At 44.8% G+C, this 15024-nt stretch overlaps 1 protein-coding gene across 2 annotated transcripts in view; it reads right to left on the bottom strand.

Moving 5' to 3' along the window:
- Positions 1-15024, bottom strand: part of plekhh1 (pleckstrin homology domain containing, family H (with MyTH4 domain) member 1) — a 71587-nt gene that overhangs the window by 30753 nt on the left and 25810 nt on the right. For both annotated transcript variants that reach the window (XM_029687644.2, XM_029687643.2), the window contains exons 3-9: positions 5458-5520; positions 4977-5129; positions 4662-4745; positions 4043-4124; positions 3063-3664; positions 894-1025; positions 505-717 (exon numbers count right to left, since the gene is read on the bottom strand). In XM_029687644.2, coding sequence (XP_029543504.1) covers positions 505-717; positions 894-1025; positions 3063-3664; positions 4043-4124; positions 4662-4745; positions 4977-5129; positions 5458-5520 — 1329 coding nt within the window. The remainder of the gene's footprint in view (positions 1-504; positions 718-893; positions 1026-3062; positions 3665-4042; positions 4125-4661; positions 4746-4976; positions 5130-5457; positions 5521-15024) is intronic.

Genomic DNA, 15024 nt, shown 5'->3' with positions numbered 1-15024 from the left:
TCCTGTGCTAGTCTACAAGTACTGCGCTATATATAGATATATATCTATATAGGGGCTGTTTAATTAGCCATAATATACTGTAAGCCAAACATCTGGACAGATTTCCTATCTTTTCATTCAAAATGTTTCTCTCGAGCCACTAGTTCTGGTTAGAGACCACACACTTGACACTAGACGGGAAAGCCCTGCTATCACAGAAGTGATCCATGGCAAAGATCAGCGGTGCGTCCTCTATACATTTATATGGACAGCACCTGTTACGACATTTCTCTCCAAACAGCCCTTCTCCGCTCGCTCGGGAACTAAATGAGGAAACAAGTCGAGATCGGATCATGGAAACACAAAGCGACTGTAATAATATTACCCAATTTGAAAAAGTAACACGTTACTTTACTCCGTTGCTCATGTAATCTGAAAGTAATCTGATTACTATATTGATTCCTTTTGTAACACGTTACCCTATTGATTCCTTTTGTAACTCGTTACCCTCAACACTGATCTTACCCAGGAAGGGAACCGGTGGAGAGGAGGGGTGGGGGGTTTCAGGACATCTGGGTCCAGCAGTTCCAGATCCTCAGCCAACCTAACAAACACTTGTTCCTCGGGAGGACCTTTGTCCCCGGCCCCCTCCACCACCCCCTCCATACCGTCAGGCAGCCCGTCATCTATGTCTGTCTCTTCCAGGACATGATTGCAGTTGGAAGGGGACACAGGGCTCTACAGGGTGCAGAAGATGCAAATACAACAAACAAATGCTACAATTGAAACTACATCAAGTGAGTGAGGTCAGGTCCTCTTTTTTTCCCGTTGTTACGTGACAGACGGTTGACTTCAGGCACCCTCTCACTGTTTTTGTACAACAGGATAGAGTTGAGCAGGCTCCCTCTCTTTACCTGGGTGCTGGAGGCCATCATGTTTATGGGGACATTGATGTGGTGCAGCCGGTCCAGACCTCCAGGCTGGGGCTGGCTGTAGTGTTTCTTCACCAGCTGGACGCTATCGCGGGGGGTCAGGGGCGTCCGCAACTGTTAGTTCACAAATAAAGATGACATGACTGATTGAAATTTGATTGATAGATTGATGTGGTTCAAGTTCAACTAAGTTTATTAACGGGTTTACATCCCAGAGCGGCCATCACTCATAGGTACAGTCAAACAGTGCAGGAATTCTTGAAAGTTGGGACAATCCTTGTCTGATTTTGTAACATTATTTGAGCTTAAAAATTACATTTAGGGCAATTATATAAGGGGAAAGATTAGTTTTTAGATATTTTCGATAGTATTCATTTCCATGTCGGCTCTATGCCTGGAAATGCCCTTCTCAGAAGCAAAGGGTCCCAATTCTCCCCCCAAAAGGTGTTTAGAATTCTAGAAACGGCCATTAATGAATATGAACTGAAAAAGGTCTTATGTAGTTTCTTGTATTTAGCTCTCTCTAACTTGACGGAATATTTTTCTCGTCAGATGTGTCTAAAATCCTAAATGAAATCAGGAATGAGCAGGGTTCGCTCCACCTTAAGTACCCCTTGTTCATGTCCTCACTACATGTCGTGCAACAAGATCACTCAAGGTCTGTAAAGTTCTCTTCATACCAATTTTTTTCCCAAATCACCATGGTTACAAGCATAAACTGTCAACTCCAGCTCCCGGATAGATTAAGATCAAATAGAATTTTGGTTCAAATATGTTGATTTTAACGAGGTTTTAGTCATAACGCCACTCTACATTGACACTTTGAAATGAAGAAGAAAAATGACATTTTTGTCAACTCTGTAAAATACAAACCCTGTCAGGTTTTTGCTGAACTTCAATTCTGTCAGATTGCTGAAAGATCTGACAGAATGGTTCAGTTTCACTGGGGATTTGAACAAATGCTTATTTTCATCTTCTATATTTAGAGGCGAAAATGTGTCTGTTTTGAGTATTTGTTGTCAACTCCGTCACTGATGGCTAACCCCCCTAAGATCGGTTTCACCACTGTTCCACAACATATGCTTCAACTATGGAAGTATTTGCTGTGCTTGATCTGAGGCAGAATGTTTGCTTTATAAATGTTGATTCAAGTTCTGAATCTAGAAAAACATGCCTAAATACTAATGAAATTAGCCCTGGAGCATTATATACTGACTGTGCAAAACATTAGGAACACCTTCTTAATATTGAGTTGCACCCCCTTTCGCCTCCAGAACAGCCTCAATTTGTTGGGGCGTGGACTTTACAAGATGTTGAAAGCCTTCCACAGGGATGCTGTTCCATTTTTACTCCAATGCTTTCCACAGTTGTGTCAAGTTGGGTGGATGTCCTTTGGGTAGAGGACCATTCTTGATACACACGGGAAACTGTAGAGCGTGAAAAACCCCAGCAGCGTTGCAGTTATTGACACACCTACTACCATATCCCGTTCAAAGGCACTTGAGTCTTTTGTCTGGCCCATTCACCCTCTCAATGGCACACACACACACACACACACACACACACAACCCCATGTCTCAATTGTCTCAAGGCTTAAGCATCCTTCTTTATCCTGTCTCCTCCCCTTCATCTACACTGATTGAAGTGGATTTAACAAGTGACATCAATAAGGGATCGTAGGTTTCACCTGGATTCACTTGGTCAGTCTATGTCAAGGAAAGAGCAGGTGTTCCTAATGATTTGGACACTCAGTGTATAGCGCTATTAAACAATACAAAAATACGTTCAGAGATTTGTATTACATATTAAGTTAGACTTATTTGTATTACATATAATGTTAGAATTAAACAATCAAGGCCTATGTAAATGTAAAATGAAATGCCTTTTATGGTGTCTGACGGAGAATTAGGAGGTTGTTCCTTTACATTGTGTGATACCCGATACTTTGGTCTCATCAAAATATATACAGTATTTCAAATGTCGTTAATATTAAGAAACAATGTGGGGGGAAAAGTACAGATCGTTCCGTTTTCCAAGAATCCCTGAGTCACAAGGAATGTACGACACAGGTGCACAGATACAAGCAAGGGAAAGAGCACTGTAATGACAGGTGATTAGGGCCACTAGTTAGGAATGTAGAACGTATCACACCTTGGGTAAGGTCATGCTGGTCCCAGTATGGGAGGGTAGAGCCAGGGTCTGGGCGGTGGTCTGGAAGGGGTGGGAGTTAGACGGAGAACGGCAGAGGAGAGGGCTTTTAGGGGCGGAGGTGGGGGTAGGGGTGTCAGGGATACCGGGTCCCCCGTGGGTTGTTTCATAGGTGGAGGAAGAGGAGGAGGAGGAAGAGGAGGAGGAGCGGAGACTTTGGGAGCGGAACTTGCTGCTGAGCTCGTCCGAGGAGTGGTCTCTGGGAGTAGCACCACCTAGTGGTTGGTCTTGACCTCGAGTGGTTGGAACAGGACTACCAGGTCCAGCCCTAGTCTCCCTGCACCTGCTGCCCAGACAGGGAGTGTTTGACAGGGTTACTGTCACTGTGCCGTGGCCTGTTGTGTCTCTGTCTCCTCGGTCACCGCTCCGTTTACAGGGCTGCTCTGACCTGTCCCCTATGCCTGTCTGTTTTCCCCAGCTTGTCTCCTCCTGGACTGGCGGGGTCCCTGGACATCTTGGGGGGTATAAGGGGCTGCAGGGTACCTGGTGGGTGTCTGTGGAAGGAGAGGTGGGTGGTCCAGGAGATGAAGGGTTCTCCAAGATAGCTATTGAACAAGAGGGGAAAATATAGTCAATCTAGCGACACAACTGCAGCTTTTGGCAATATCACAACATGCTCTGTAGAACATAGGCCAACATACTATCAAAGTGACATAGGGTGTTACTATCAAAGTAACATAGGGTGTGCTCCATGGCTCTGTGCTGGGCCCCCTTCTCTTCATAATCTACATACTCCCACTCGGACAGATCCTTGTAGTTGTTATTGCGGGGAAAACAGTTGACTAGCAGCTGGCAAGCATCCAAGGCCTCTGGGCGAGGGTGTCTGTCTATTAAAACAGAGTGTGGCACTCTCAGAGAGTATTCTGGGTAGATTAACTGAAGTTCCCATGAGTTTTGTACAGCTGTGGTGGAAGGAGGATCACCTTGGAGTTTGTCCTGCAGCATCATGATCTGTTCTGCCTGCTTCAGGTTGGACACCTTCAGTTGCTGGTTCTCAATCTCCATCTGAAGAACCGTACAGAAAGAAGATAACAAAGAGTGGAAGTTTTGAGTGAATTGTTTTCATTGTCTTTATCAACTGATCATGACCCTATGTTTGTGTTCCAGTTGAAATAATGGCAAAGAAATCTTTGACTTGGCTGGTCCATATAGGATTTACATGTACTGTACACGATGCCAGTATTGTGATACTAAAATGTTCCTTGCCAAAAAGAGAACATACAAAGCAGGCTAAACTCCGATGGTCCTTCAAAAACAAAAATGTATTTGCATTATAATCCACATAATAATTCAAATGTCCTGTTGCTGGAGGATCTTTTTCCTCCAAACTGTCTCGAAAAGACGTCTTACATCTGTACCGTGCAAAGTAAACAAATGTGACACTGGGTGACAACACAAGGCTGTTTTTTCCCTACATTAGGACTATTTTCCTCAGGAAATTAAGTCCAATTCACGTTTTGTGTCCTTTTCTTCCTTACTTCATAGTATTGTGATACACACTGGTATCGTGACAACAATACTGCATGTTGTATTTGAGCTTACCTCTCGTAGCTTGAATGTAACCCAGTCTTTGATTTTAGCAGCCTTCTCCTCAATGATCTTAGCCTCCTGGGCTCTGACTAAGATCTATAGGCCAAGAAAACAGGGCTTTAGGGTTAGTCAGGGGTTTATCAAAACCCACATCATTATGAACATAAATGGACATGTATGTTCCTTATCTATGGTTGCTTCTCAAATGGCACCATATTCTCTATGTAGTGCACTGCTTTGGACCAGGGGCCATAGAGCTCTGCTCAAAAGTAGTGCACTATATAAGGGATAGGAAACCATTTGTGACTCACCCTATAACTTCCATACCTGTTTTTCCAGCTGCACCTCTAATCTCTTTATCACAGCATCTTTCTCCTGCACCTGATTGGTCAGCTCCTGGTACCTTCTGTACAACGAGTTCTCTGATTCGCTGGGTTGTAGCATGTTTGCAGATTTCAGCTTCTCTTCCATGACATGGACCTGTAATAGATCATTAACTACAGTAGGATTACATGCTCACAGACTCGCAAGGTAGACGGGAATAAGCGGGCTCTTTCTCTGACTCCCGGTAGAGGAGACAAAAAAAGTAGAGCCTCGATGTTTATACGGAGCATAGTGCGGAACTTAGAGGAACGAGAGCGAGACAAAGACAGAGGAAGAAGGTGAAGGAGAGAGAAAGTTCTGAACATCTCTTTTGACTTGTGTGTAGTGGAGACGAGCCTGACTCTGGGCAGACTGTGCTGCAGCGACTTGAGGCGACTGAAGCTTCTCCAGTAACTGAAGCCGTGGTTTTAAAACTCTGCCGTACCCGTTTCTCGGCGTTCTCAGCCCGTTGATCAGACTCTGTAACCCTCTGCTCCAGCTCTTGCATCTAGGGGACAAAAAGGTTGCCATGGTTACTCCTTCTTACGGGTCAGCTGTGTCAGTATGGGGTCCAAGAGGGTCACTGGAAAATCCTGTGTGTGCGTGTGGTTGTGTAAGAGAGAGTTTGCACTGCCCTCCTTTTGAGGGGTAACTATTGAGCCTCCACAATCACAATTGTTAGCTCTAGTGCTTACACAAACTCAACAACTCAGAGACGCTGCCATGCACAGGTTCAGACAAGACACATCTTGCAATGTAGGCTAGCACACACACACACACACACACACTCTCTGTTAGCTCTATAGACCACGAACAAACACACACTCTGTTAACAAACGCACACACACACACACACACACACACACACACACACAGCTGTGGGGGGTCTGGGAGAGAGGGGAGCGGGGGTAGAGGAGGGAGGACCCTTGGTTTGTCAACCTTGTGAGAGTCATTGCACGATACCAATTCAACTCAGACATTTCTCTTCACAGCATGCAATTCTACTGAACAATAAAACCTTGAACATTATCAGGCAAGGTCATCAGAGGGTTTTCAGGAAACACTGAACCTAACTTCATCCTATAGTGGAGGGTGGTCCCGAAATTGCCATATACTGAGCTCATCAGAGGGTGCTACAGTCTGTGTGTGTCTGTGTATTTTTTGGTTTTACTATCCTTGATGGGACCTCACAATGATCGTAAAACAAGGTAACGGTGGGGACATTTTGACAGTCCCCACAGGGAAAAAGGCTAGTTTAGGCTTAGGAGTTAGGTTTAGGGTTACAATTAGGGTTAAGGGTTAGGGGTTAGGTTTAGGAGTTAGGGTTAGGTTTAGGATTTAGAGGTAGGTTAAGGGTTAGGTTTAAGGATAGGGGTTAGGGAAAATAGGACTTTGAATGGGAATCAATTGCTTGGTCCCCACAAGGATAGTGTGTGTGTGTGTGTGTGTGTGTGTGTGTGTGTGTGTGTGGTGTGTGTGTGTGTGTGTGCGCGCGTGTGTGACGGGAGTCTCGGAGGAATTATCTGTGGTGAGATCAGATGTTTTTACATTTCTAGAGGACTGGTACTTCAACACTGGAGCATGATAAGCTAAACATAGAGCACAACGATTGACATACACGTCAGTTAAAGCTTAGCTGTGGAAACCTCGCAAAGACGGCCTCGACCTCTGACATTAATACTAGAATAAGGATACGTTTAGCCCATATACAGTTGAAGTCGGAAGTTTACATACACTTAGGTTGGAGTCATTAAACCTCGTTTTTCAACCACTCCACACATTTCTTGTTTAACAAACAATAGTTTTGGCAAGTCGGTTAGGACATCTACTTTGTGCATGAGTGATTTTTCCAACAATAGTTTACAGACAGATTACTTGTAATTCACTGTATCACAATTCCAGTGGGTCACAAGTTTACATATACTAAGTTGACTGTGCCTTTAAACAGCTTGGAAAATTCCAGAAAAGGATGTCATGGCTTTAGAAGCTTCTGATAGGCTAACTGACATAATTTGAGTCAATTGGAGGTGTACCTGTGGATGTATTTCAAGGCCTACCTTCAAACTCAGTGCCTCTTTGCTTGACATCATGGGGAAAATCAAAAGAAATCAGCCAAGACCTCAGAAAAGAATTGTAGACCTCTTCAAGTCTGGTTCATCCCTGGAAGAAATTTCCAAATGCCTGAAGGTACCACGTTCATCTGTACAAACAATAGTACGCAAGTATAAACACCATGGGACCACGCAGCCGTCATACCGCTCAGGAAGGAGACGCGTTCTGTCTCCTAGAGATGAACGTACTTTGGTGCGAAAAGTGCAAATCAATCCCAGAACAACAGCAAAGGACCTTGTGAAGATGCTGGAGGAAACGGGTACAGACGTATCTATCTCCACAGTAAAACAAATCCTATATCAACATAACCTGAAAGGCCGCTCAGCAAGGAAGAAGCCACTGCTCCAAAACCGCCATAAAAAAGTCAGACTACGGTTTGCAACTGCACATGGGGACAAAGATCATACTTTTTGGAGAAATGTCTGATGAAACAAAAATAGAACTGTTTGGCCATAATGACCATTGTTGTGTTTGGAGGAAAAAGGGGGAAGCTTGCAAGCCAAAGAACACCATCCCAACCATGAAGCAGCCTCATGTTGTGGGGTTGCTTTGCTGCAGGAAGGAGGTGAACTTCACAAAATAGATGGTGTCATGCGGTAGGAAAATGATGTGGACATATTGAAGCAACATCTCAAGACATCAGTCAGGAAGTTAAAGCTTGATGGGTCTTCCAAATGGACAATGACCCCAAGCATACTTCCAAGGTTGTGGCAAAATGGCTTAAGGACAACAAAGTCAAGGTATTGGAGTGGCCATCACAAATCCATGACCTCAATCCTATAGGAAATTTGTGGGCAGAACTGAAAACGTGTGTGCGAGCAAGGAGGCCTACACACCTGACTCAGTTACACCAGCTCTGCGAGGAGGAATGGGCCAAAATTCACCCAAATTATTGCGGGAAGCTTGTGGAAGGCTACCCGAAACATTTGACCCAAGTTAAACAATTTAAACGCAATGCTCCCAAATACTAATTGAGTGCATGTAAACTTCTGACCCACTCGGATAGTGTTGAAAGAAATTAAAGCTGAAATAAATCATTCTCTCTACTATTAATCTGACATTTCACCTTCTTAAAATAAAGTGGTGATCCTAACTGACCTAAAACAGGGAATTTTTACTAGGATTAAATGTCAGGAATTGTGAAAAACTGAGTTTAAATGTATTTGGCTACGGTGTGTGTAAACTTCAGACTTCAACTGTATGTATGTGCACTGTTTTTGACCAGGGCTTACAGGGCTCTGGCCAAAACTAGTGCAACTATATAGGGAATATGATGCCATTTAGGAAACAGATTTAGTCACTCACGGCTGGATTAACACTGACTAAATCTAGGGGAGAAGGGGGGGAACAGAGGGAAGGAGTGGGCGTAGGGTGTTAGTGGTTAGTGGTGAAGTGACTCTTCACCTCAAGGTCAAAAACCTTGAGAATGAGTCCAAAGAAAGGCATTACTGGCCGAGTGAGAAAGGAGTCAGAAAAGTAAACAAAGTCTTCACCACACATGAACCAGTAGTAAAACGCATATGGTTAGCTTATAGTCACAAGTCTCTCAGGAAGATTTTAAGCAGGCAAATATGACAACGAGGGGACATAGGAGGTACTTATAAAATGGAATGAACATTAAAGTATCTGACACATCCAAGTAAAGCAACAAGCTCTATGGAGACGCAAGATTCAGAGCATAGTCCTGTCTGGTCCAGCGATGGTGGGTTTGTGCCTATAGGTGACGTTGTTGCCGGTGGTGTCTGGTGAGGACCTGCCTTGCAACAGGCCTACAAGCCCTCAGTCCAGCCTCTCTCAGCCTATTGAGGACAGCCTGATCACTGATGGAGGGATTGTGCATTCCTGGTGTAACTCGGGCAGTTGTTGTTGCCATCCTGTACCTGTCTCGTAGGTGTGATGTTCGGATGTACCGATCCTGTGCAAGTGTTGTTATACGTGGTCTGCCACTGCGAGGACGATCAGCTGTTCATCCTGTCTCTCTGTAGCGCTGTCTTAGGCATCTCACAGTACGGACATGGCAATTTATTGCCCTGGCCACATCTGCAGTCCTCATGCCTCCTTGCAGCATGCCTAAGGCACGTTCACGCAGATGAGCAGGGACCCTGTGCATCTTTCTTTTGGTGTTTTTCAGAGTCAGTAGAAAGGCCTCTTTAGTGTCCTAAGTTTTCATAACTGTGACCTTAATTGCCTACCGTCTGTAAGCTGTTAGTGTCTTAACGACCGTTCCACAGGTGCATGTTCATGAATTGTTTATGGTTCATTGAACAAGCATGGGAAACAGTGTTTAAACCCTTTACAATGAAGATCTGTGAAGTTATTTGGATTTTTACAAATTACCCTTGAAAGACAGGGTCCTGAAAAATGGACGTTTCTTTTTTTGCCGAGTTTATATACGCTCCGGCGTTCAACATACTTTTGTACTCGCTGAAAATTGAGACGTGCCGTATCATCTCTGGGGGCAGTGTTGTCGTTTGGTTCCTTGATCTGATCTCCAGTATATCTGATCATCAGAATAGCCAAATATAATCCCAGCGACAGTTCAAACAGTAAACCAACCAAAAATAATCCAAGTATTAACTAAGAAGAAGCTACTGGAGCCAACTAGCTAGCCATGTGCTTTTTTTTATCCGTGACCAAAACATGATGATGTTGTATTTTTAGCTGATATGGGAATAAATACATAAGCAGCATGGGATAATGTTTTAGGTTATGTTACGTTCCCCAGTTTATGTGTTGTAGTTTGTGCTTGTGCATGTGTTTATTTCAGGAAATGGCTTCCGGTAAGCCCTCAAGCAGCTGATTGGTCGACTCCAGGGCTAATTGGAGAGCTGACTCCGCCCCCTCGTCAAGACAGCTGTCTCCAATTACCCATTCCATCTGAAGATATATAAATGCCAGTGTTCTGTTCAGGAGGGAGAGTTTTTTTGTAGAGAGATTTTCTGAGATTTTGCTAGAGGTTGATTTTGCTGAGAGTTGGTATATTTTGTGAGTTTGTTGCTCAGATAGAGCCTATTTGATGTCATTTGTTAGTTTGTTTGAAAATGGTTTAATATTCTGTTTCATTTGTTCCCAGGGGGGAAGGGGAAGGCACCTTGGGAGTGCTTAGGCAAGAGGCCCGCGGGCATACATATACCCGTAGCATATTCGCTGTCTAGGCACACTAGGTAAGACCTGGGCGGACCACCCCTGTATTTTGGTTAGGGCACCACGTGGTGCTAAATTAGGTAAGTAGTGGGTAGGCAGGTAGGAGAGGGGGGGCTTTGAGATTTACTTTCTTTGCTTTGGTTCCGTCCAGCCCCTTTTCCCCATATTACCGTGTAAAGGAATAAAGTCCTTGTAAACGGTACCACATTCTGCTTGTCATTTTTACTCGCACCTACAGTCCATACCTTTTTCGCTTCACAGAGAGTTTAGTTGTAGCAGGGTGTTGCGTTCCCTCTTCATAGAGGCGTGCGTAACAGGTTACACCGGCAAGGATACAAATATTTGCCAAGTCATATTGTTTTAATTATAAATCGTATTATTTCACATGGAGATGTGGGGAGCTAAAAAGGCTAACTAGCGTGCAATGTTTTTAGCCAGTCTAAAGCCAGCTAGCCAGGCTGCCAGCTAGCTACTACTAGCTAGTGAAGTGACTCTTTCACAAAATAATATGACAAGAAGAAAAACCTTTGCTGTCGCCCCCTTGTGAATGTGTATGCTGCTCACGAAATCCCACTTTACCCACGTGGATCAACGGAGTGGAGCTTGTAGTAACCTTTAGAAAACAAAGGTCAGAGCAGGTTAGAAGTTGAAGGAGCTGGGAAAGGGAATCAACTTGAGTCATGGGATTGAAGGCTGACATTACTGTGTTTTGTATGTGTGTGTGTGTGTGCTTGTGTGTGTGTACCTCAACCAAGTTACTTGTAAGAGCATAGAATCTAAGATGAATATATGTATTACATGTTTATTTAAATGCTTAGTATTTCTTTGTGTGGAAGATAAAATAGCCTAGATTTTCTTTTCAAAATGGAGTCTTGTGTTTAGAAAGTTGAGCTGAGAGGAGTTGTAAATGCTGTAAGGTTGGAAGGTGGGTCGGGTGATGGTATGGTACTCCTCTCCTCTCTTAACACTGAGGAATCCAGAGGGGCTGATAGTATCCAGGGAGGGAGGTGGACAGAGAGAGTGGCAGACAGGATAACAGACTGGACGAGACACAGCGGGTCATCTCATCCACTAACAGCTGATAGCTTCGTCATAGACAACAGCGCTGTTAACATACTCCTGCTGCAACTATCTTAAGAAAAGTTAACAAATGGAGAAACTAGGTCACTTTTGTAACCTCGGTTCTCTGAGAAGATGAGTGAGATGCCCCACAATGGGATTTGCTGATAGAAGGATCACTACAAGAAGAACCAATAACACAATGTCTGTCGGAGACCCTCTGGTTATTCTCAAGCATGTCTCTCTTCTTTGCCCTCTTGCTAGCAGAGAAATGCACTGGGACATCTCACTCATCCTCAGAGTACAGGGGGTTACAAAAGTAACCTTGAGTTCTCTTTCAAATACTCATTTTGATGTCTCACAATGGGTTATGGCCGACTCTCGCATCACAGACATGCTCTCCTGAAGCCAGGGTAGTCCCAACAATATCACCCCTCAGAGCAGTGGTGTCGTGGAGGGTATACGCAGGTATACACGGGGTACCCACTTAATCTTTCAGTGGGCATTGCGTATACTCACTTCTTAGTCCCCACAATGTGTGTTGAAGTAGTGTAGGGGAGGTCTATGCCGTATCAATTAATAAGGCTGATGGAACAGATCAGAATGTTTCGCTTACAATTCTGACCTATTATTTATTCACATTTTAGGCCCAGCGAAGTGCACGCGGTGGTAGGCCAACACGCAAATGTTCCAAAATAACATTTGTGGGAAAACACCGTTCTTAAATGTGCTCCGCACACGCTAGCGGTTTCATGAACAGAGACGGAAGGATCTGTTCTAAATTTAGAAAGAGGGGAGATCTAAAGATGCAACAACAATCATGGGTTGATAATATGACTAAGATAATGCCTTTGGCTGCTAGACAATGGAAGGATGTTGAAAGGAAACCAATAGTACAGGAGAATGCAAATGAGGAAGTCTGTAAAATAATTGCGTCCACGTTTCTATGGTGGGATTTTGGCTATAGGCTACTTTGAAGCAACGTAAGACATGCCTCATTATAGGATGTAAAACGTCCAGGTTTCAAACAATTAGCGACGCTAATATAGCGACGCTTATGACAGAGGGAAAGGCTTTCCCAAAAACATTCTCAATTAAATGTTAACTAGCTACAAAGTCGCCTATGCCTAACTGGCAAAATGATATCATGATGATTTGCATCAATCCAGTGGCCATTTGTTTTAGAAACGACATCTCATCTGCTACAGAAACACCGCCAAGCAAACAGCAGTGCCTGTGCACTTGAATTGAAGGGTAATTACACACGCAAAAAAAAAATCTACATTTATTGGATTTTTCCCAGACCTCAAAAATGGTCTCCTGATGTTTTTCTATTGACGTGTGACTTTGAGAGCAAAAACCTGAAAGAAATGTGAAAAATCTGAAATCTGTCAATTTCTCCTGACTCAGTTGAGTCTGATTTACTGTATCTGTTTCAATAGTAGGCCTACTATTAACCTACTTGCACAGTACAGCTTGGGTTGTTGGCCTGACTCTGAAAGACCAATATGGGATTTATAACTGTTTCTCATAAAAACAGGATGCACCAACAAAGGTGCAGTGACATCCAGTTGGTAAAACCTCATAAATGTGTGAGAGGTGGCCCAACATGCTGTATCGCAAATCTCTCGCAAAGAGATGCATTTGAACAGGGCCCAAGAGGTAGCCATACCTCCAGTGGAATGAGCCCTCAGGCCGTCCGGGGTCCATAAACCATTGGTATTATAAGACAATTACAATAGCCTCCACTGTCCAATGGAATAGCCGTTGACGAGAGAAGGGCCGACCCTTGTAGGGAGGTGCCCAAGAAACGAAGAGTTGCTCTTGTTCTATCCAAGTAAGTGTGCAAAGCGTGTTGTGGACACAAACTGTAGAGACGATTTTCCACCGTAGAAGAGAAGAGTGGCGGGTGGAAACCAAAAGCCAGTTAAGTAACCCTTGGATAACCCCGGGAAAACTGTAGGCACGAATTGGGGACGGACAGTGCGTGCAGCTCACTCACTCGCTTTGCAGGTGTGCAATCAGCAAAGCAGTTTTAATAAGGGAGAGATATGTAAGTCCGCTCCCACATTCAGCACGCCTGAGACAAGTCGAGCGTAGTGAGAGCAGGTCTGCTTCACAGAATAATATTGACAGCTCGTCTGTGTAGACGCAGAGAGCGAGCGCCACCCGGACAGTTGATGCCTGCCACCACAGTCGTATTGGATCTTTCTTTTTCTTTGATATTTTTCCTTATTATTTTGTCTTTTTTATTTTTTTATTTGCCCCTTTTCTCCCCAATTTCATGGTATTCAATTGGTAGTTAGTTACAGTCTTGTCCCATCGCTGCAACTCCCGTACGGACTCAGGAGAGGCGAAGGTCAAGAGCCGCCCGTCCTCCGAAACACAACTCAGCAAAGCCGCACTGCTTCTGGACACAATGCCTGCTTAACCTGGAAGCCAGCCGCACCAATATCTCGGAGGAAACACCGTACACCTGGCAGCCGTGTCAGCGTGCACCGCGCCCAGCCCGCCACAGGAGTCGCTAGAGCGCAATGGGACAAGGACATCCCTGCCCGGCCAAACCCTCCCCTAACCCAGGCGACGCTGAGCCAATTGTGCGCTGCCCCCATGGGTCTCCCGGTCGCAGCCGGCTGAGACAGAGCCTGAACTCCAACCAGAATCTCTAGTGGCACAGCTAGCACTGCGATGCAGTGCCTTAGACCACTGCGCCACTCAGGAGGCCCTAGGATGTGACAATTCTGAAGGAAAGGCTGAAAGTGTTTCAATGAAAGGAACAATGTCAGCAGTTTGACGCAGTTTATAATAGCATGGCGTAACTGTGGCCTGAAAGGAAAACCTGAGAAGCGTCCTGTGTGCTGGTAGAATGCTAATGTGAAATCCGTATACTGGTCTTCCTTCGTAAAACTGTGCCCCCCCACACCGTGAGTGTGCCTGTTATCACCACTTTCCTCATTGATACTAACCGTAGGGGAGTGCCTGAATCGAAGATCGAGGGGCTTCTCCAATGTCGGAGAGCCGAGAGTCATTCTGTGGTCACCCTTAACTTTCTATTGAGGTGACGTGGTGTGCACAGATGCTGGGTAGATACCCAATGCTGGAGGTCTCTCATCCTCAGTAGTCTTAGTGGTACTACGGAGATGGTGGGCGCCATCAACCCCCAACACTTTGAGATGCGTACTGAACGTGACCGAGTGCCCTCTGTGGAACAGAGGAGAGAATCCAACGTGACACCTAGTTATTCTACTCTCTGTGTGGGCACCAAACAGCTCTTTGTTTTCTGGTTGATCTTGAACCCGAACTCGAAGAGGTGGGTTTTAAGGGAAACCGTGTCTCACACTGTTGGCTCCTGTGTCGGGGAGCAAAGCAAATAATTATCGATGTAGGCGAAGACTCTTCGTCCCCTGATTACTCGGGGGTGCTATGGCTGTCCAACACACTTGCTGAACGTCCGTGGAGCGTGTGCTAGCCCGAAGGAGACAGCGAGATATTGATAGGCTGTGCCCTGAAAGGAAAACCTGAGAAGCGTCCTGTGTGCTGGTAGAATGCTAATGTGAAAATAAGCGTCCTGTATGTCGACTGAAGTGAACCAGCTGCCTGGACGAACAGAGTGAGACAGCATGTTAAGCGTAAGCATACGGAACATGAGCTTCCTCCAGTTGTGTAAAGCAAAATAATTTAAAGTACTTCTTAAGTA

The sequence above is a fragment of the Oncorhynchus nerka genome, linkage group LG18 (genome assembly GCF_034236695.1).
Source record: "Oncorhynchus nerka isolate Pitt River linkage group LG18, Oner_Uvic_2.0, whole genome shotgun sequence".
Classification (NCBI taxonomy): Eukaryota; Metazoa; Chordata; class Actinopteri; order Salmoniformes; family Salmonidae; genus Oncorhynchus; species Oncorhynchus nerka.
Note: the sequence above shows the minus strand (reverse complement) of the source record. Positions and strands in the feature narration are given on the sequence as shown.